Source organism: Vipera berus (genome assembly GCF_964194415.1).
Source record: "Vipera berus genome assembly, chromosome: Z".
NCBI classification, from domain to species: Eukaryota; Metazoa; Chordata; class Lepidosauria; order Squamata; family Viperidae; genus Vipera; species Vipera berus.
In genome coordinates this window covers 65,893,663-65,915,644 of record NC_138205.1, presented here as the reverse complement: position 1 = coordinate 65,915,644, position 21,982 = coordinate 65,893,663, and the positions used below count along the sequence as shown (strand labels likewise).

At 44.5% G+C, this 21,982-nt stretch overlaps 1 protein-coding gene across 1 annotated transcript in view; it reads left to right on the top strand.

Annotated features, from left to right (window-relative positions):
• CNTNAP2 (contactin associated protein 2) overlaps window positions 1-21,982 on the top strand; it is a gene marked incomplete at its 5' end in the record, with an annotated part of 1,513,027 nt that overhangs the window by 703,511 nt on the left and 787,534 nt on the right. Inside the window, 2 exons of the mRNA XM_081344134.1 lie at window positions 4,091-4,300; window positions 6,650-6,834. Coding sequence (XP_081200260.1) covers window positions 4,091-4,300; window positions 6,650-6,834 — 395 coding nt within the window. The remainder of the gene's footprint in view (window positions 1-4,090; window positions 4,301-6,649; window positions 6,835-21,982) is intronic.

Genomic DNA, 21,982 nt, shown 5'->3' with positions numbered 1-21,982 from the left:
TCTCATCTTCCCCTGGATTCTTCCATTCCCAAGGGGGAGAGGGAACAGGCATGGGGCTTTATGGCTTTCACTTCCTCCCTTAAATGTAGCCTTTCTTTATTCCACCTGCCTGCTATCCATCACAATATAACCAACTGCTTTCTTACTAGGCATTCCCTCTCAACTTATGGGCAACTAGGAAAGGGGGTGTGAAAGGGAGAAATGCAACCCTCTGGGATCTGGTTTGTTTCTCCGAATGAAGTGTGAGGAAGGTGGAAATGATCCTGCTGCAAATGGACTGTTATTTCTCCTTTCCCACTATGGGCTTACCACCTGGAGCTTGGTTGGTCCAGAAGTGACTGAATGAACTGTGCGGTGGGGTTTGCTTGGGGACACTTTAAAAATATTGATCTGTGAGGGAATTCCTCAGATCCTGTCTATTATGCCTTCTAAGTCCTACTTTTTAGTAAAAGTTCCTGCTTGGAAAATCTTGTCTCCAAGACTCCTACTTTCTTAAGATGTGGGTGTTGTGGGTTTTGACAGTAGGTTTGAATAATGTTATTGTGTATAGAAATATGGGAATATTGATATATCTTTGAATGAATGAGAAAGATTTTGCTATGGAATTCTCAAAGTGACCTTAAGCCATTACTCTCTTGCAGCCAATAGTATTTCCCAAAATGCCTGTATGGAGGATAAAATGAGGACTGAGTAACTTGCCATCAATCATTTGGTTCTATATGGGGCAAGGGGATGGCAGGGGATGGTGTTCTAGAAGATAGACATATGTCAGAAAAGATACACTTCAAAGGTCTCATAAAATGGCACACTTTAATTGAAGGGACATGGAGTATGCATCTCCTGTCAGACAATGTGGGATGCATAGAAAGAACTAGAGAGAGGTGGCCCCATGCCAAGGAGGTTTTATAACTGACAACCATATCTTGAATCCAGCTGAAAGCACACTGGGAGCTGCTGTTTTGCAGCTGTCTTTCAAATTTGGTTTGCTTGTTCTAGAGGTGGGACAAGTGATACTGAAAACTCATTGCCCTTCCAATGTTTAATAATGTTTATAATTTAATTTCTTATATCACTTACATTTAATTACAGTGCAATATGATCTTAATATTTTACAAAAACTATCATTCCTAAATTAGTGAATATGATTACCAGTATGCAGATTTGATGGTGAAATTTAATTCTGTATGTGATTAATCAAAAGTAAAATTAAGACAGAATCTATTCACTTATCAAAGATTTTCAGATTTGCTTTATTTGCACTGGGAGTTTATTTTGGAATTGCAATTAAATCATTTTAAATTTAGTCTATTGATAGTATCAGTTCTATCCATGTTTATTTATAAAGCTTCTGTTAACCCTTTCACCTTTCCTTCTGTCTTTTCAAAAATTGTACAGGCAAAAAAAAAAAAGATTTTTGTTGCCAAATTTCAATGGCCTGGTTAAGATCATACAAGCTGTGCTGAGGAATCATTGTAGGAATCAACTTGTCTTAAGTTATATAAGTAGTTCATTTTATAATAATCAGCCATGCATTCTGATGCTTGGGGACAACTCTAAAATTTTCATGTTTAATAGTGCGGGTTATATATGTGTTCAATTACATTCAAGTATACCTCAGCATATTGAAACAGTGAAGAACATTTTAAAATGTGTATAATCCTGATTTGGTGTACTCAGATAACTACTTTTGAATGTCTCCACTTGGTGGCCATTTTCAATGTACCGTATTTACACAGATATTTTTCAATGGTCTTGAGAACTCCCATTTCTTTCTGTAAGTTTTCTTTATAATTTCCATAGTGCATTTTAGGTTGATGGCAAGGCCCAATTTCTATGACATTTTGCAGTCATTGAATAGTCAATCAAGTGTATCTTTTGGCAGAACTTCAAATTAATAATAAAGAAAAAAATATCATGAGAAGATGAAATAAATGTCTCTTCATTAACTTGGGGGGTGTATGAAAGCCCTAATAAGCAGGCATATACATAGAATGAAGGCTACTGCTAAGCTTGTAAGCCGCCCTGAGTCTTCGGAGAAGGGCGGGATATAAATGGAATTAAAATAAAATAAAAAAATTAGCAGGAAGAAAGGCCCATACATTTAACAATATGTTAAGTCACTATTGTATAATATGTTAATAAAAATAACCAGGAGAGATTATCTTATAACTGCATGAACTGATGTACAGTTTTCCATGTGCCAATTGAATATGTAAGAACCAGATCCTGTCCAGCCTGGACGAGTTCAAATCACCAGGACCAGATGGATTACACCCCAAAGTTCTCAAGGAACTGGCAGACATGATCTCAGAACCACTGAACTATATTTTTCAAAGATCCTGGAGCACTGGGGAACTACCAGAGGACTGGAAGAGAGCTGATGTAGTTCGCATCCTCAAAAAAGGGAAAAAAGTAGATCCAGGAAACTACAGACCTATCAGCCTGATCTCAATACCTGGGAAGATTCTGGAAAAGATAATCAAACAACAAATCAGCGAACACCTTGATGCAAACAAAGTCATCACTAAAAGTCAACATTGGTTTGTTAAAAACAGATCATGCCAGACAAATCTTATTGCATTCTTTGACCAAGTGACAAAATTAGTGGACCAGAGGAATGCTGCAGATATAATTTACTTGGACTTCAGTAAGGCATTTGATATGGTAGATCACAACCTACTACTTGATAAGATAGAAAAATGTGGGTTAGATAGCATCACCACCAGATGGATTCGTAGCTGGCTGACAGGCCGTACTCAGTGTGTGGTCCTCAATGGAATTGCATCTATATGGAAGGAAGTGTGTAGTGGGGTGCCCCAGGGCTCTGTTCTGGGCCCAGTGCTCTTCAACATCTTCATCAACGATTTGGATGAGGGGATAGATGGGGAACTCATCAAATTTGCAGACGACACCAAGCTGGCAGGAATAGCCAATACTCCAGAAGATAGGCTTAAGATACAGGAGGATCTGGACAGACTCACACACTGGGCACTATCTAACAAAATGAAATTCAATGGTGAAAAAAGTAAGGTTCTACATTTAGGCAGGAAAAATTAAATGCACAGGTATAGTATAGGTGGTACCTTGCTCAACAGTAGTAACTGTGAGAGGGATCTCGGAGTCCTAGTAGACAATCACTTCAATATGAGCCAGCAGTGTGCTGCAGCTGCCAAAAAAGCCAATACAGTGCTAGGCTGCATTAACACAGGGATAGAATCAAGATCACGTGAAGTACTAATACCACTTTACAATGCTTTGGTAAGGCCATACCTGGAATACTGCATCCAGTTTTGGTCACCATGATGTAAAAAAGATGTCAAGACTCTAGAAAGGGTACAGAGAAGAGCAACAAAGATGATTGGGGGACTGGAGGCTAAAACATATAGGGAACGGTTGCTGGAATTGGGTATGTGTAGTTTAACGAAGAGAAGGGTGAGGGGTGACATGATAGCAGTGTTCCAATATCTCAGGGGCTGCCACAAAGAAGAGGGAGTCAAGCTATTCTCCAAAGCACCTGAAAGCAGGACAAGAAGCAATGGATGGAAACTAGTCAAGCAGAGAAGCAACCTAGAACTAAGGAGAAACTTCCTGACAGTTAGAACAATTAACCAGTGGAACAGCCTGCCTCCAGAAGTGGTGAATGCTCCAACACTGGAAGTTTTTAAGAAGAGACTGGCCAGCCATTTCTCTGAAATGGTATAGGGTTTCCTGCCTGAGCAGGGGGTTGGACTAGATGACCTCCAAGGTCCCTTCCAACTACTTCTTCTTCTTCTTCTTCTTCTTCTTCTTCTTCTTCTTCTTCTTCTTCTTCTTCTTCTTCTTCTTCTTCTTCTTCTTCTTCTTCTTCTTCTTCTTCTACTTCTTCTTCTTCTTCTTCTTCTTCTTCTTCTTCTTCTTCTTCTTCTTATTATTATTATTATTATTATTATTATTATTATTATTATTATTATTATTATTATTATTATTATTATTATTATTATAATTCCTTAAATATTTGCTTGTGTGTCTTGATATAAATATATAACATTTTGCTTTATTTAGCCTAAGCAGTACATAACTATTCAACAATAATTTTATTTTTCCACTTTAGGGGCTGATGTTATCAATTTTGATGGCCATGCTGTATTACCATACAGATTTGGACACAAGAAGAAAACATTGAAAACGCTGAAAGATGTCATCGCTTTGAAATTTAAAACCATTGAAAGTGAAGGCGTACTCTTTCATGGAGAAGGCCAGCAAGGAGATTATATCACCCTAGAATTGAAAAAGGCGAAACTGTTCCTTTATTTAAATTTAGGTATGGCTTAAAAAAACAAGAAATTTTCTATGCCTTAGGCATTGTCTATGCTTTAGCATTGTCTATGCCTTTAGATTTATATTTTAGGAACATTTTATCTAGAAATGGAATCAAGAGAAAAATATCACATTCCTGTCTGTGATTTTTCAGTATACTGGTCTGAAGTAAGGAGCCTTCTAGAGGTCTGAAGTAGAGAATCTGCTCCATCTGTTGGGTTCTCCTTAATACCTTATGGGAGGAGGATGTCATTAAGTAGTTTTCAATTCAGACCCTTTGGTATCAGTCTAGGACTGCTAAGGCCCTATGGCAGGTATGTGGCAGAAATGTAGGGTTAGCAAATTCAGAGACAGTTTATTATCTGCTAATGGGTTGTGGGTTTTTTTGCATTCTTTATTTAACATAATCAATCAGTATAGAAAACTTTGGCAATATTACTTGTTATAGGAAAAAGGACTTCCATGGGTACCACGTGATGGGAATAGAATGATAGAAACCATCTCTACCCTAACTCTGAACTGTAATTTTCTAGATTCCATCTCAGGTATCTAAGAACCAGATGATGCACATGAACAAGTAAGCATATATTTCAGGAATGTGTTGATTGAAATATTCCTGAAATATATGCTAATTATTTGGATGTAAAGCTCAGTGATTAGGTTATTTTTTTTATATTTAACAGTGCAAAACCCAACAGATCAGTGACAAGCTTGGTCCAACAGAATAAGGAGAGGTCAAAGGTTGCCCATTGGACAGTTTCTCCATATGAAGAAATTGCAGGATAAAGGTCATCTTGCACTTCTGAGTGTTGTAGACGAGTGAAGGTGTCAACCATAGCTCAGCCTTTAGAGACCCCATTATTTCCTTATGTTTCCTAATATCTCTATTCAAAATTCCCAACACCTGGATAAACAGCAGAGGAGACAAGGGGAATACTTGTCTTGTGCCCTTTTGAATTTCATATGAGTTAGTTAAGTTGCCATTAATGACAATTTTGCTTGCTGTGATTATAAACAGCTTTGACTCCTTGAATAAAGTTCTCTCCAAAATCGATTTCTTCCATCACTTTAAACATAAAAACCCAATGTAGACTGTCAAAGGCCTTTTCTGCATCTAAAAATATTAGAGCTGCCAGTTTCTTATTATGGTATTGTAAATATTCAATAATGTTCAAAACAGTCCTCACATTATCTCTTAGCTGTCTTTTTGACAGAAAGCCAGATTGGTCTTCATGCAGTGGCGGGATTCAAATATGTAAACAATTGGTTCTCTGTGTGGATGCCACTTCCAGAAGGCCATTCTGGGCCTGGGCAACAAAAAAATTAGCTACTGGTTCTGCCGAAGTGGTGTGAACCAGCTGAATCCCACCACTGTATTCATGTATATATTCTTATAAGATCTTCTTTAGTCTTTCTGCCAAAACTGCAACAAAGAGTTTATACTCCTTGTTTAATAATGAAACTTGTCTGTAATTTTTTGTCTTTGTAATATCTTGACCCTCCTTTGGTAACAATATTTGCTTATTTCCATGTTTGAGGTATCTCCCCCACCCTGTAATATTTCATTCATTTTATCCTTTAGTAGCTAAAGAAGTTCATCCTCAAGGCACTTATAATATTGGCTTGTAAGGCCATCTAAGCTGGAGCTTTACCTGATTTCACTTTTTTAATAACTTCTGATATCTCAAAGGTAGTTATTGGGTTCTTCATTAGCTATCGCTGCATTTGTGATAATTTAAGCAACTGTTGTCTTACAAGATATTCATCTCTTTTAGACATATCTAAAGCCTTAACCATCCTTAGTCTAATGTCTTCTCCTAATTATTCAGAAACTGCTCAAAATCTTAATTGAAATTCGTTAAACTGAGCTTCCAAAATTGATCTCTTGTCCAAGTCAGCTTCATACAAAGTATTTGTCTTCTCCAGTTTGTGCTCCGTAAGTTCTACTCTATCCTTCACCTGTTTGATATCTCTGGTCAGATGTTGGATTTCTTACTGGAATTTCCTTGAAAGAGCATCAATCTTGGATTCAAGCTTTCTTGCCATTGTTTGAATTAGTTCATGTGTTTTAGCTGTATATTCATCCAGAAAAAGTTTTAAAATTTCTATATCTTATTTTCTAATCACCTTTGGAATCACAATTAGCAAGTATTCTCACAGCTTTCCCAAGGCAGATTTATAATACCTCCAATTCTCTACCTATCATTTTTTTAATTTTTTTTAGGATAGATACCACTTAATTCGATAGATGGATAGATAGATAGATAGATAGATAGATAGATAGATAGATAGATAGATAGATAGATAGATAAAAAATAAAAATAAAATCAGTATTTTTTCTGTTTTTTCACAGGTAGCAACCAGTATGGTTCAATTTATGGACACACATCTGTGACCACAGGTAGCCTTTTGGATGATCACCATTGGCATTCTGTTTTAATAGAACGTCATGGAAGAAACATCAATCTCACCCTTGATAGGCATTTGCAGCAATTTCGGATCAATGGGGAATTTGACTACTTGGATCTGGATTATGAGGTACACAACCATCCATTACTATTCAATTTGTGCTCAGTGCTTCCTTATCAGACATAGGATATGCACATTAGCAATTGCACACAAAAGATGTTTTCCAAAGTTATAATATGCATATAATATTTCAGTGCTGATTTAGAAAATAGCCAGTTCTAAATCACAAATCAATACAAATAAGTTCAAAGATATTCTAGTAATAGTTCTAGGAATAGAATATGAGAAATAATTACCTCAAGCAAGGACATATATAGCAAAATGCAACATTAAATTGAACAAGATTTAAAATTTTTATTTGGGGTCTTTTTAATTTAAAAAGTGATCAAATCTGTATAATGTCTTGAGTTGTAAAGTATTTGCAGGCAACTGTAAATCTGATAATATACATATTTAACAAGCAAATAAATAAAATAAAGGTATAATGATTACATGGAAAGATCCCTAGTGTGGGTTTGTATGTTTTGGCAACAATAAGGAAGTGGTTAGTCATTACCTAACAGGAAAGATTCCCTAGGATTTATTTTGGTGTTTTTTTTCTAAGCACTAACTAAACCCAATTTTCATAACATTTATGATATCAACAAACTTTGGTTAGGTACTATTATCTCCTTTGACATTTTTTTCCTATGCATGTATAAAACAATAAAAAGACAGAACAGATAAACAAATAGGCTTTGATTTACACAGTGCAGTAATACCAAAACAATGGCAAAAATAATACTTCCACATTTATATGGGAGTCACCAAAATGATTCATTAGAACATCTGCCAGTAATGAAAATAGATGGGAATATAGAGTTAAAAACGTAGTCAAAAGCAGGTTAAAATATTGTAAGTTTTCAAATACAAATTGGTAAATGTTTTGGCTCATGACACCCCAGACTGAACAGTGGTTGAAAAGGAGAAAGTATGGATACTTGATGTGGCAATACCAAGAGGTAGTAAAATAGAAGAATTGTCTGAAAAATCAAGTTGAAATATTATTGCATAAACTAGCTGCGGTAGTCCCAATAATTATTGGCACACTGAGTAGGACACCATAGCATTTACAAAATATGTAGATTGATAAAATTTTGATCTGTAAATTACAAAAAGCCATGCATACACAATGTTCCTTCTGGTGGGATGCAGGTTCGCATCCCACCAGGCTCAAGGTTGACTCAGCCTTCCATCCTTCCGAGGTAGGTAAAATGAGAACCCAGATTGTTGGGGGCAATTAAGCTGACTTTGTAATAATGCTGCTTGGGGTGTGTGTGAAAGTCCTAATAAGCAGGCATATACATAGAATGAAGGCTACTGCTAAGCTTGTAAGCTGCCCTGAGTCTTCGGAGAAGGGCAGGATATAAATGGAATTAAAATAAAAAAAATAAAAAAAATAACGACAATTTAGGGCAGTGGTGGTGGACCTATGGCTTGTGTGCCAGAGGTGGCACTCTGGGCCTTCTCTGTGGGCACACATGCAGTTGCCCCAGTCCTAGGCCTTCAGTCTCATCCATCTGAGCAACCTGCATCAAAATCTCCCTAGGCAAGTGGCTTTTTAAGTTGGGTTTTATAAAATCTTTTCACTTTAAGCCAGAGGTCGGCGACCCATGGCTCCGGAGCCACATGTGGCTCTTTTCCTCTGCTGCGACTCTTTGTCCTCCACCACCATGTGCAGTCCCACAAACAAAAGAAGTTGTGAGACTAAAAAAAAATCAATAAATCAATTCCAACTTCTCATGGAAAAAAATATCTTGCGAAGTTGGAATTGATTGATTGAACTTTTTTTTTTAGTTCCACAAACTTCTTGCACACGGCAGTGGAGGAAGCGACAGAGGACTGCCCTGGAGCTGGATCTGATCAGGGGCGGGAAGGGGGGGTTCTGCCAAGCATCTTGTACCAAGCTGGGGAAATATGCCAGGTAGGGGGAGATGCCAATGCCCCTGTCATGAGGCTTGGCAGATGCCCCCCAAGGCACCCCAGCCAGCCAGCCACCATTGGCAATCTTGCTCCTCACCTGGCTGGCTGGCTGGCTGGCACAAAGCCGCACTGCTCTTCTCTTCCTTGTTCTCCCCACTCAAGCAGCCACCAGTGGCTTGGGTGCTTCTTCTCCATCCAAGCTGAAGAAAAGAGAGATCCAGCAGCTGGATTGCTCTCAAACAATAAGAGCCAGGTGCACTGCTCACTTCTGTGCGCCCACTTATTGAGAGCAATCCTGTTGCTGCACTTCCACTTTCTTCAACTCAAATGGAACCAAGGAGCCTCTGGTGGCCTCTTGAGTGGGGAGGATGAGCTTTGCTACTGCTGGTGGGCCATGCCTGGGCTATGCCCTGCTGCTGCCTCCCAAACTCTACCTTCACCACTGGGTGAAGCAGCAGCAGAGCATTCCATCCTGGGGGGGAATCAGTAGGGCAGTGGAGAGCTCTGTCAGCGGGTGGGAGGGGGAATGCAGTGGCAGCTGAGTGCTCTGTGTGGGGGGGTGGGGGAAACAGTGGTGGCAGGCACTTTGTGTGGGGGGAAGCAGCAGCAGTGGTGGAGTGCTCCTTAGGGAGGGTGGAGGAAGCAGTGGCTGGTGGTAGGGTGCTTTGTGTGGGGGGAAGCAGCAGAGTTTTTTAGCTCCCAGTTTTTCTTTTCTGTGAGAAATGGGTCTAAATGGCTCTTTGAGTGTTTAAGGTTGCCGACCCCTTGAGTTATATATTTGAGTTATATCAAATCTGACAACAGAAACAGACAAATAGATGACCTGAGTTTTGCATGTGTTGCTCTCAAACTTACAAAGTATGAGCCAAGGTTAGACAAATTATCAGCATGTGTACAACAGCAAAAATCACATTAATTGTTCAAAAGCATGCCAAATGCAAACTTTTAATTTTCAATAAAAAGTTGTTTGTATCATTGAAAGCTCTGTTATTTTTTTCTTTTAAGACGAAAGATGTTAATATCAACCCTAACCCTAACATAAACCCTAACTCTAATATAAACCCTAACCCCAACCCTAACCCTAAAACCTCAGTATTCAGGTTAAATTGCCATTTGACAGTTTGCAATAAATAAGTGGAATTTGGCTTGCAGTTTGGGCACTCGGTCTTTAAAAGGTCTTAACACTGAAGTGAAGAAAAAGATTAGAAGTGAATTCATCAAGAGAATGAAGACAATCTCAAAGTCCAAATTCAGTGGAGGACAATTCCATTCTTTAGATAGTTAGCTGGAATAGTGGACTGGACTCAAGCAAAATTAAAAGCTCTGAATAGGAAGACCAGAAAAGTAATGACAATGAACCATCACAGCTAGTTTATGCCTTCATCCATGCAGTGATATTGGCATACTTTACTTACCAAGGAAAGTAGGTGGATATGGAATGTTGCAAATGCATTAGAAAGTTGAAGAAGAAAAAAGCACATCAGAAAGAATATCTGATGGATAGTGAAGAAACACTGAATCTAGTATATCAGGAAGGTTTACTGAGTATTGAAGAGACAAAACTAGCTTACAAGAAATATGGGTTTTTTCAACCCTCTCCCCTTCCCTCCCCCCCTGGACTTCCCAAAGCAGAAAACAGGGGTATTACATATAGCAATCTTATGCAAACATATGCTAAATATCTATTACAACGTTAACAAACCTTCCACCCTTTAACTCCCTTATTACAAAACTAAATTAATTATAATAACACTTCTATAATTGTTAAGAATTATTCATATGCTATTTGAAACTTCATATGCTATTTGAAACTTTTTAGTCCCATATTTGTTTTGAATATAATCAATCCATCATTTCCATTCCAAAATATATTTTTCTTGTGACTGTTCTTTCAAATATGCTGAAACCTTTGCCATTTCAGCTATGTCCATTACTTTAAGTATCCATTGTTCTACTGTAGGTAAATCTTCTTTCTTCCAATGTTGCGCCACCAACAGTCTGGCTGCCGTTATTAAGTGTAACATTAATTTAGTTTCTATAACAGTACAATCCGAAATAATCCCCAATAAGAATAGCTGTGGAGTAAATCTTATTTTTTTCTTAAAAACTTTCTGAAAAATCCACCATATTTTTATCCAAAAAGCTTTAACATTTTTACATGTCCACCATATATGATAATAAGTTGCCTCTTCACTACCACATCTCAAACACTTAGGTGGTTGATTTGGATACATACATGCTAACTTTTTAGGATCTAAATGCCATCTATAAAACATCTTATAAAAATTCTCTCTTAGGTTTTGTGCTTGTGTAAATTTTACATTTCTAACCCAAATTTTTTCCCAAGTATCCATCATTATGGGCTTTTCAATATTCTGAGCCCATTTTATCATACAATCTTTAACTAACTCCGATTCTGAATCAATCTTTATAAAAGCATTATATAACCTTTTTATATGCGATTGACTTTGTTCTCTAATTTGCTTTATCAAATTTTCATCAACTTTTATTATACCAATTTTCTGATCTTCTTTCCATCTAGCTTGTAATTGTATAAACTGAAACCAAGTCTGTACTATCTTTTCTTCCTTTAAAACATTTAAAGGTTTCAGTTTCAAAATATTCCCTTCCATCCTAAGAAATTCTTTATAAGTAATCACATCTTGCTTCTGCTCCACATTTATATTTCCTATTGCATGTCTAGGTATTGCCCATATAGGTATTTTATTATTTAATATATATTGGTACTTTTTCCAAACTCGGAACAAAGCGTTCCTTAAAATATGAGTCTTAAAAATATTATCCACCTTTTTGCCATAAAATAAATACCCATGCCATCCATACAATAAATCATACCCCTCAATATTCAATATTCTTTCATCCGTTAAATTGAACCAATCACTAATTGTTGATAACACAACTGCATCATAATATAAACTCAAATAATATAACACAACTGCATCATAATATAAACTCTTCAAACCCCCTCTCTCAAGTGCATCTTTCATTATTTTAAGCTTTACTCTCGGTCTTTTCCCTGCCCAGATAAATTTATTAATACCTTTTTGCCACTCATTTAAATTTGCATCTTTCTTAAATATTGGTATCATTTGGAACAAAAATAAAAGCATCTTCACGGCTGCTATTCTCCCCAGCCAAGACAATTGTAATTTTTTCCAACTATCAATCTCCTTTTGTACTGTTTGCCATAACAATTCATAATTGTTTTTATATAATTTCACATTCGATGCTGTGATATATACCCCCAAATATTTAACCTTTTTTACTATTTCAAATCCTGTTAATTTTTCTAACGCTTCTATTTGTTTTATGGTCATATTTTTGTTAATATTTTAGTTTTTTGCTTATTAACTTTAAATCCAGAAACTTGTCCATATTTTATTATCACATCCAATAATTCTGAAACCGATTGAATAGATTGACTTAAAGTAACAACCAAGTCATCTGAAAACGCTCTCAATCTATAATCTTGATGCCTAATTTTAATTCCCTTTATCTTATTTGATTCACGTATTTTAATCAATATTTCCAGTGTTAGAACAAACAACAATGGTGATAAAGGGCATCCCTGCCTTGTTCCGTTTTCAATTTTACAAATTTCTGCCCCTGACCTGCGTTCATTCCACCGCGACCTGAAGACTTGGCTCTTTGAGCTTTCTGGCCCAGGCTGAGAATTTTAACTGTGGTTTTATTCTCAGGGATAATTTAATCTTTTTAATTGTCTTTTAACTTTTGTATTTTGTATTGGTGTGATTTTAAAATGTCCTGTAAACCGCCCTGAGTCCTTCGGGAAAGGGCGGTATATAAATCTAATAAAATTAAAAAAAATAAAAAATAAATTACTGTTAACAATTATTTGTGCCATTTGCTTTTGATATATTGCTTTAATAGCCTGTAAAAATTAATCCCCAAATTCCATCTTTTCTATTACTTTCAATAAAAATTGCCAATTCAATTGATCAAAAGCCTTCTCTGCATCTAAAAATATCAATGCAGCAGAGACTTGGTTGTTTCTTTCCAAATATTCTAATAAATTAACAATTTGTCTTACATTGTACTTCATTTGTCTACCAGTTATAAACCCCGATTGATCATTATGTATCACTTGTTGCATTATATTCTGTATTATATGTAAATAATTACTGTAAAGTTAAACAATGTTGGTTATGAGGTAAAGCTCTTTTTGACAGCTGAACACGTGGGAGTTTTGACAACTGTGAAAACTCCCCAGCAAGGCGCAGGCACAGCCGGTTGACAGCTCTCGGCTGTCAACACAACGCGGAGCCACCCAGCCACACGGCAAAGGAACTGTCAGAAATACAAAGAGCAGATTGGTTCAGGAATCTCGGCGGGAGAAGACCTGCCGCTGATTGGACTAGCCGGCCGGCTGTCGGCTATAAAAGCCCGAGCCCCTAATACCCTCTTGTCCGATTCTAAATAAACTTGTTAAAGTTAGCCAGCTGTCTCTGAGTGGTCTGTCAGCCACTTCACTGGCGACGAGGATGGGATTCGCTCCGCCGAGCTGAAGTCACGGCCAGGGAAGAGAGTTCCCGGCCAGCTGAGCAAGTCACGGCTAAGTCACTGGAAGTTATAACTTCCACAGCGGAGCGGATCACCGGACCTTGACAGCATGGCCAATTTCGGACGCGTCAGAGAATTCGACACCCGCCATCCAGAGCGTTGGGAGTCGCATCTGGGGCAGGTCAAGGGCTTCCTCCTAGTCAGTAAAATTACTGACGACAGAGCACAAGCCGCCGCTCTCCTATACAAAAGCGGCCCCCCAGTCTACGATGCCGCCGTGGGGCTGTTCAGCCCAACACCGATCGCAGAGGTTCCGTATGCCGAGCTCACCGACCGACTCAACAAGCATTATATGCTGGCCCGCTCAGAACTATACTGGCGGGTGCAGTTCACCCAGCGACGACAGCGGCCGGATGAAGCTGCGAACGACTTCATCGCAGGAGTCCGGCATGCCGCACGAAGCTGCAGCTTCCCGGACTTGGAAGACCAGATCCGGGACCAAATAGTCATTGGGCTGAGGGACGAACGTCTCCAAAAAAAGATCATTGCCAAGCCGGAGATGAACCTAGCCGAGGTCTCCCGGGAGATCTTGGCCTATGAAGACAGCCACCGAAAAGACCCAGCACATTCTACGCCAGAAAACCATGGAAGCGTGCATCAGGACGAGACAACCCTTAGCGACGACGACGGAACCGTAGACCTAATGGACATAGATGCCCTCCAACGCCGAATGGAGAGACGACAAAACCGATGGAGCGACACCAACGACAGACAAAAACCTAGGAGCCTCATCCCGCCACGAAGAGACCTACGAGCCAACTGTGCCAGCTGCGGAGGCAACCATGCCCGAGCCAGCTGCCGCTTCCGCAACGCGAAGTGCCACAATTGCGGGAAGACCGGGAATATCAAACCAGTTTGCTGAAGCCGCCTCCGTGACAACTTACACGAAGTGGAGGCTGCCCCCCCAGGTACGATTACCAACTGAGCCGATAAGAGAGAGACCCCGGAAAGTTTAGTGGAGGCGGTAGACAGGGTCCATTTTTTAAGCCCTAAGGTAAAAATTAAAACTAGACTCCAAGGAGTCGCCTGCGACATGGAGGTCGACTCCGGGTCGGCAGTATCCCTAATCTCCTTGAAAACATACAACAAAAAGACAATTCCCTTAGAGCCCCCACACGTACAATTGGCAGATTACCAAAAAAACCCCTATACAATTAAAGGGTAAAGCCCAAGTATGGGTAGAGTATAAAAAAATTTGGGGCCCCCTAGAGGTGTTAGTAACGCAAGGGGATCGCACCAACTTAATAGGGCTAAACTGGTTTAGCCCCTTGGGCATTGCAATCACAGGCGTCAACGCAGTACAGGCCTCAAGCCTCGAAGCCGTCTGCAACAAATATGCAGACATCTTCGACGGCTCCTTGGGAAAGTATACAGGACCACCCATCTCCCTAAATCTAAACCCAACCATACAACCCATCAGAATTAGGGCCAGGAGGGTTCCATTCGCCCTCAAAAAGAAAATTGAGGATGAGCTGGAACGCCTCGTTAAGCTGGGGGTTTTAGAACCTACAGAAGGGGGAAGCTGGGAGACCCCTATAGTGACTCCTATTAAACCCAACGGACAAATTAGGCTCTGTGCTGACTATAAGGCCACCCTGAACCTAGCGCTAAGTGCCCACACTTACCCAGTCCCGGTGGTGAGAGATGTCCTCGCTTCTATCCGCTCCGGTGCCATCTTTGCGAAACTGGATCTCACGCAGGCGTACTTGCAATTGCCTGTAACCAATGAAACCGCAGACGCGCAGACGATCGTCACGCACCACAGGGCATTCAAAGTAAAAAGGTTGCAATTTGGCATTTCGGCAGCCCCGGGAATATTCCAAAGCATAATGGAAAAAAACATTGAAAGGGATTCCCGGGGTCTGCCCCTACTTCGACGATGTGCTCATCGCCGGAGAGACAGAAGCCAATCTAGCTGACAGGTTGTCAGCTGTCCTGGACCGGCTCAGAACAGCCGGTCTTAAGTTGAAAAAGGAGAAATGCTCCATAGGAGTTCCCTCCATGGAATTCCTGGGGTACAGGATAGACACCCAGGGCATCCACCCCACTAACGAAAAACTCAAAGCCATCAAGACAGCCCCCAGCCCCAAGAACAAACAAGAACTCCAGGCGTTCTTGGGGCTATTAAACTTTTACCACGCTTTCCTGCCCCACAAGGCTACAATTGCGGAGCCTCTCCATAGGTTATTGGATAAGGGCACTCCGTGGTCCTGGACAAGGACACACGAGAACAGTTTCCAGTCACTAAAAAACATCATTTGCAATAGCTCCACAGTCACCCTATTTAAAGAAGACGTTCCCGTCTGCATTGCTTGCGATGCTTCCCCGTACAGGATAGGAGCCGTCTTAAGCCACCTGGCCAAAGATGGAACACAAAGGCCAATCACTTTCTACTCCTGAACGCTGTCCAAAGCAGAAAGAAACTACGCACAAATAGATAGGGAGGCTCTGGCTATCGTCGCCGGTGTGAAGAAGTTTCATGACTACCTATACGGCAGACCCTTTACAATCTTTACTGACCATAGACCCCTGTTAGGCATATTTACTTGGTTCAAGACGACCCCCCAAATGTTGTCCCCAAGAATCCTGCGCTGGTCTACCTTTTTATCAGCATACTCTTACAAGCTGATACACAAACCAGGTAAAGAATTAGAACATACAGACGGCCTCAGCAGACTGCCACTGCAAACAGAGGACCCAGATCCGGCCCCGGCGGGAACATACTGGCCATCTCAGAGTTACCAGAGTGCCCACTCTCAGCCAAGGTCATAGCAGCCAACACCGCTAAGGACAAAATCCTTAGCAGGGTCCTGCACTGGGTCACCTCAGGGTGGCCAGCAAAATGCCCCGAACCAGACATCCGCCCCTTTTTCACCAAACAGCAAGAACTAATGTCCCATTTAGGCTGCCTGTTGTGACTCAGGGCCAGCCGGTGGGTCCGGCAGCCGGCTCAGATGTATCGGATGACTCAGATGAGGGGGAGGAGGGAGACGAACTGGCTGATGATGGCTTGGAGGCTTGGCAGAGCTCCCAGCCGGGGCCCTCTTCTCAGCTGCGTGAGCCCGATAGTGCGGAGGATGATGACCCACAGCTGGCCCTGTTCAAGGACGCCCGACGCAGGAGGCAGTCGAGCAGGACTAAGCAGAAAAAGGCTGCGGGTCTCCTCGGGAGGAGGCACAGGGAGACCACGCCCTGAACTCTAAATAAAAGGAGTGTTTGGGGAGGGGCTGGTTGCTGAAAGCAACCCTTCCGCTTGAGGATTCAAGTTCCTGTGTTTCTTGTTCTGTTGTTTTGCTTGTGAATTAAACTTGGCAGACGCTTTGCAGCCTCAGACGCTCTCCAGTCTCTACTGCTTGAACAGGGGTTTGCCTTATTACAAGGCCAGTAGTTGGCTGGTTCAGAACAGTTTGCTTTCAGCCTCCCACCCCTTACTACTACGATGGAGCAGCTTCTTGCCGAGAATGCTCAGCTCACCCAGCAACTCACTTTGCTGGCAGCTCAGGTGGCTCAACTGCAAGCTCAGGTACATGCTGCACCCCCACCCAGGAGGAAATGTCAGATAGCTATGCCGGATAAATTTGCTGGCAATCCAGAACTGTTTCCTGCCTTCCTGGGACAATGCCAGCTTTTTATCAGCGTGAGAGCAGCTGATTTCCCCACTGACCGAGATAAGGTGGGATTCGTGTTGAGCCTTCTGTCGGGGGATGCAGCTCGTTGGGGCACGCCTCTGCTGGCACAGCCTAGCCCTTTGTTGGATAACTTTGGGGGGTTTTGTGACCATATGCGCCTCATGTACGAGGACCCGATTAAGGCGCAGACTGCCACCCGACGCCTGAAAGCTTTGAGACAGGGTCAGCGCCCCCTACAGGCCTATATCAGCGATTTCCGGCTGCTTAGCCAGGATTCCGCCTGGAATGAGGCTGCGCTCGTGGATGCCTTCCAGGATGGCTTGTCGGAGGAGATGTTGGATGAGCTGGCCCGCGTGGACATTCCCTCAGACCTGAATGGGCTGATCCATCTTTGTCTGCGGATCGATGCCCGGCTGCAGCAGCGAAAGAGTCGCCGTGCCACCCCACAGACCCCTGCCGCTCCTGTTGAGCGTGTGCCCCCAGTCCAGAGGGAGGAGCCAATGGAGCTGGGTGCCGCCAGGTCCCGTCTATCGGTGACAGAAATGGACAGACGACGATCGGGGGGGTTGTGTTTTTACTGTGGGGACCCTGGACATTTGGCTGCTTCTTGCCCAAAGAAGCGTCAGCGGGCATCAGTGACCAAGCCGGCCCCGAGAAAGTCCCCTGCTTTGCTGTCGGGAAACGGCCCGAGCCCGATCTAGACGGTGTGATAGATCGGGCGACCCACCACGACCACGCCGAGCGACGCCATTCCGACGGTGCCTGTGAACCTCCACGGCATTTGATTTTGGAGGCACGTCTGATCCTTCCTGGCAAGCCAGAGGGGATTCCGGTCCATGCCTTAATTGACTCTGGGGCTACCACTAACTTCATGGACTCGGCCTTCGTGGCCAAATGGGCTGTTCCCCAGTGTCCGGTGGATCCGCCCATGCTAGTGGAGACTATTGATGGTCGAGTGCTCCTGTCCGGGCCTATTACGGCCGCCACGCAACCAGTGCGTATGGCCATCAGTTCCCATGTGGAGGCCATCCAGTTCTACATCACTTCGGATCTGCACTTCCCCGTGGTCTTGGGACTGGCGTGGCTCCGGGCGCATGATCCACAGATCTATTGGTCTCAGAACTTGGTCACCTTCCCAAGTTTGCAGTGCATGGACCACACCCGCCATATCTGTGCCGGCCAGGTGGAGGGTTCCTCAGGGGTTTCCTTGCCTCCCGAACTGTCCGACTTTGCTGATGTGTTCAGCGAGTCAGAGGCGGACCAATTACCCCCGCACAGGCCCTATGACTGTTCCATTGATCTAGTCCCTGATGCGCCTCTCCCAGTGGGGCGTTTGTACTCCATGTCGGAGCCCGAGTTGGCTGCATTGCGGGACTTCCTGACAAAGAATTTGGCTCGTGGTTTCATCCGGCCCTCATCCTCGCCAGTGTCTGCGCCCGTGCTCTTCGTCAAAAAGAAGTCGGGCGAGTTACGGCTTTGCTGTGACTACCGGAAACTCAACGCCATCACGGTGCGTAACCGCTACCCGCTGCCCCTCATCCCCGAGCTCTTGGACCGACTCCGGGAGGCTAAGATCTTCATGAAACTGGACCTGCGTGGAGCTTACAACCTCATCAGGGTTCGGCCGGCTGATGAGTGGAAGACAGCGTTTGGTACTCGTTATGGACATTTTGAGTACACGGTGATGCCGTTTGGCCTGACCAACGCCCCCGCTGTGTTTCAGCATTTTATGAACGACATCTTTCGAGATCTGTTGGACCAGTTTGTCGTAATTTACCTGGACGACATCCTGATTTACTCCCCGTCGCGTGAAGCGCATCATCAGCATCTCCGTCAGGTCCTGCAGCGCCTCCGGAAACATCGGCTGTTTGCCAAGTTGGAGAAGTGCCAGTTCTACCAGGTGACCATCGATTTCCTGGGTCACCGCATTTCTCCTGAGGGCATCGCCATGGAACCGAGTAAAGTTGAGTCGTTGCAGAGTTGGCAACCCCCGCGTCGCGTGAAGGATGTTCAGCAACTTCTTGGGTTCGCCAACTACTATCGAACATTCATCCCTGGCTTTGCTGCCTTGACAGCCCCCCTCACCCGGCTCCTGCAGAAGAAGACTCGGTTCCAGTGGAACGCCCCCGAACAACAGGCGTTCCAAGCTTTGAAGGACGCCTTCATGAAGGAGCCCATCTTGAAGCATCCTGACCCGCAACGGCCATTTGTCGTGGAGGCGGACGCCTCCGACATTGCCATTGGGGCCGTGTTACTCCAGGCAGCGACGCCCAACGGTACCCTTTTCCCTTGCGCGTATCACTCTCGGAAATTGAATCCCTCGGAGCGCAACTATACCATCTGGGAGAAAGAGCTGCTGGCCATCAAGGCGGCGTTCGAGGCTTGGAGGCATCATCTGGAGGGGGCGCGGCATCAAATCGAGTTCCGGACGGACCACAAGAATCTGGAAAGCCTGCAGACCGCTCAGAATTTGAACCAACGCCAGATCCGGTGGTCCCTCTTCTTTGCGAGGTTTGATTTCCGGGTGCGGTACATACCAAGCGGGCACAACCAGAGAGCGGATGCTCTGTCCAGGAAGCCCGAGTACACCCGAGTGGAAGACAAGCTTCCGCCCAGGACAGTGATCCCCGTCGAGTCTTTTGCTGCGGTGCGGGAGCCGGTGGATATACGGGCTCGGATCCGGGAGGCGCAGCAGCAGGAGGCGTGGGTGGCTCAGCGGAAGGAAGAGGTGGGGCCAGATTCGCCTTGGTCGGTCACGGATGGACTCCTGTATTATCGTGACCGGCTCTATGTACCAGGAGGGCCACTCAGGGGACTCGTCCTCAGCCAGTGTCATGATAACCCGGCTGCGGGGCATTTTGGCCTGTTCAAGACTCTGAACCTGGTCTCCCGTACCTTCTGGTGGCCCCGAGTCCGACACGATGTCCAGTCTTATGTCACCTCCTGCGTCCCATGCAGGCAGGCCAAGTCAGCGACAGGGGCCCCGCCTGGTTTACTGCAGCCTTTGCCAACACCCAAGAGACCCTGGGGGGCTGTGTCCATGGACTTTCTGACGGATCTACCCCCATCCTCCGGCTTCACGACAGTGTTTGTGGTGGTGGACATGTTGACCAAGATGGCGCACTTCATCCCCTGTCGCGGCTTACCGTCAGCTCGCGCCACTAGTCGCATGTTCATCCAACAGGTGTTCCGGCTGCACGGCCTTCCCGATAGAGTCGTTTCCGATAGGGGGGCCCAGTTTACAGCCCGCTTCTGGCAGGAGTTGATGCGGGCGTTGGACATTAAGGTTTGCCTCTCGTCCGCGCATCATCCTCAGACCGACGGGGGTACCGAGAAGGTCATCGGCATCTTAGAGCAGTATCTGCGCTGCTACGTTAACCTGCAGCAGGACAATTGGGTGGACTATTTGGCCATAGCCGAGTTTGCCTTTAACAACTCGCAGCACACCTCCACACAGATGACACCGTTCTTGGCCAACGTGGGTTATCACCCCCGGTTTTTCCCCCTTTCTCCCGTGGACTCACCGGAGCCGGCAGCGAACGAATTCATGGCGGAGTTACAGGCGATCCATCGGTTGGTGCGACGGCAGCTGGAGAAGGCCAAGGCCGACTACAAGAGGTTCGCCGATCGGTCGAGAAGGGATACGCCTCCACTATCGGTGGGGGATCGGGTCTGGCTGTCCACCAGGAACCTACCATCCACTCGGCCGGCGAGGAAGCTGGACCACCGTTACCTTGGACCGTTCCCAGTCGAGGCCGTCATCAATCCGGTCGCCTATCGTTTAACTCTGCCACGTTCCCTGCGCGTGCATCCCGTCTTCCATCGGTCCTTGTTGGTCCCCGAACAACCGGCTTGTCCACTTCGCCAAGCAGAACCTCCCCCATCAGGACCTCGTGATGGAGGCAGCACCCCCGAGTACGAGGTCGCCAGCATCCGGGATTCCCGCTGGCTGAAAGGTCGCTTCCAGTACCTGATCGAGTGGAAAGGGTACGGGCCGGAGGACTTCACATGGGAAGACGCGACCGCCGTTCATGCCCCTGCGTTGGTGACAGCGTTTCACGAACAATTCCCATCCCGACCGCATCCGGATCGGCAGCCCCGGGGGAAGGGCCCTGCGGTGCGGGATAGTGTTGTGACTCAGGGCCAGCCGGTGGGTCCGGCAGCCGGCTCAGATGTATCGGATGACTCAGATGAGGGGGAGGAGGGAGACGAACTGGCTGATGATGGCTTGGAGGCTTGGCAGAGCTCCCAGCCGGGGCCCTCTTCTCAGCTGCGTGAGCCCGATAGTGTGGAGGATGATGACCCACAGCTGGCCCTGTTCAAGGACGCCCGACGCAGGAGGCAGTCGAGCAGGACTAAGCAGAAAAAGGCTGCGGGTCTCCTCGGGAGGAGGCACAGGGAGACCACGCCCTGAACTCTAAATAAAAGGAGTGTTTGGGGAGGGGCTGGTTGCTGAAAGCAACCCTTCCGCTTGAGGATTCAAGTTCCTGTGTTTCTTGTTCTGTTGTTTTGCTTGTGAATTAAACTTGGCAGACGCTTTGCAGCCTCAGACGCTCTCCAGTCTCTACTGCTTGAACAGGGGTTTGCCTTATTACAAGGCCGGTAGTTGGCTGGTTCAGAACACTGCCTCCTATGGGGAAACAGGGTGGTGATACCAGGGAAAAACAGGCTGCAGACGCTCAATACGCTGCACGAGGGACACCCGGGGGTGGTAAAAATGAAATCCCTCGCTAGAAGCTATGTATGGTGGCCAGGCATTGACAGCGACATAGAAAACCACGTAGCAGGGTGCTACCCATGCCAGTTAGCTAGAGCAGACCCTCCCCCCACACCCTGGTCCATAAATGGGAAACCACAAAAAACCCTTGGTCCCGCATCTACTTAGATTTTGCAGGACCAATACGGGGACAGAATTTCTTAATAATCGTAGACAGTTACTCAAAGTGACTCGAGGTCATCCCCCTCAATAAAACAACTACGACCTCCACCATACAAGCACTTAGGAGGGTTTTTGCAACACACAG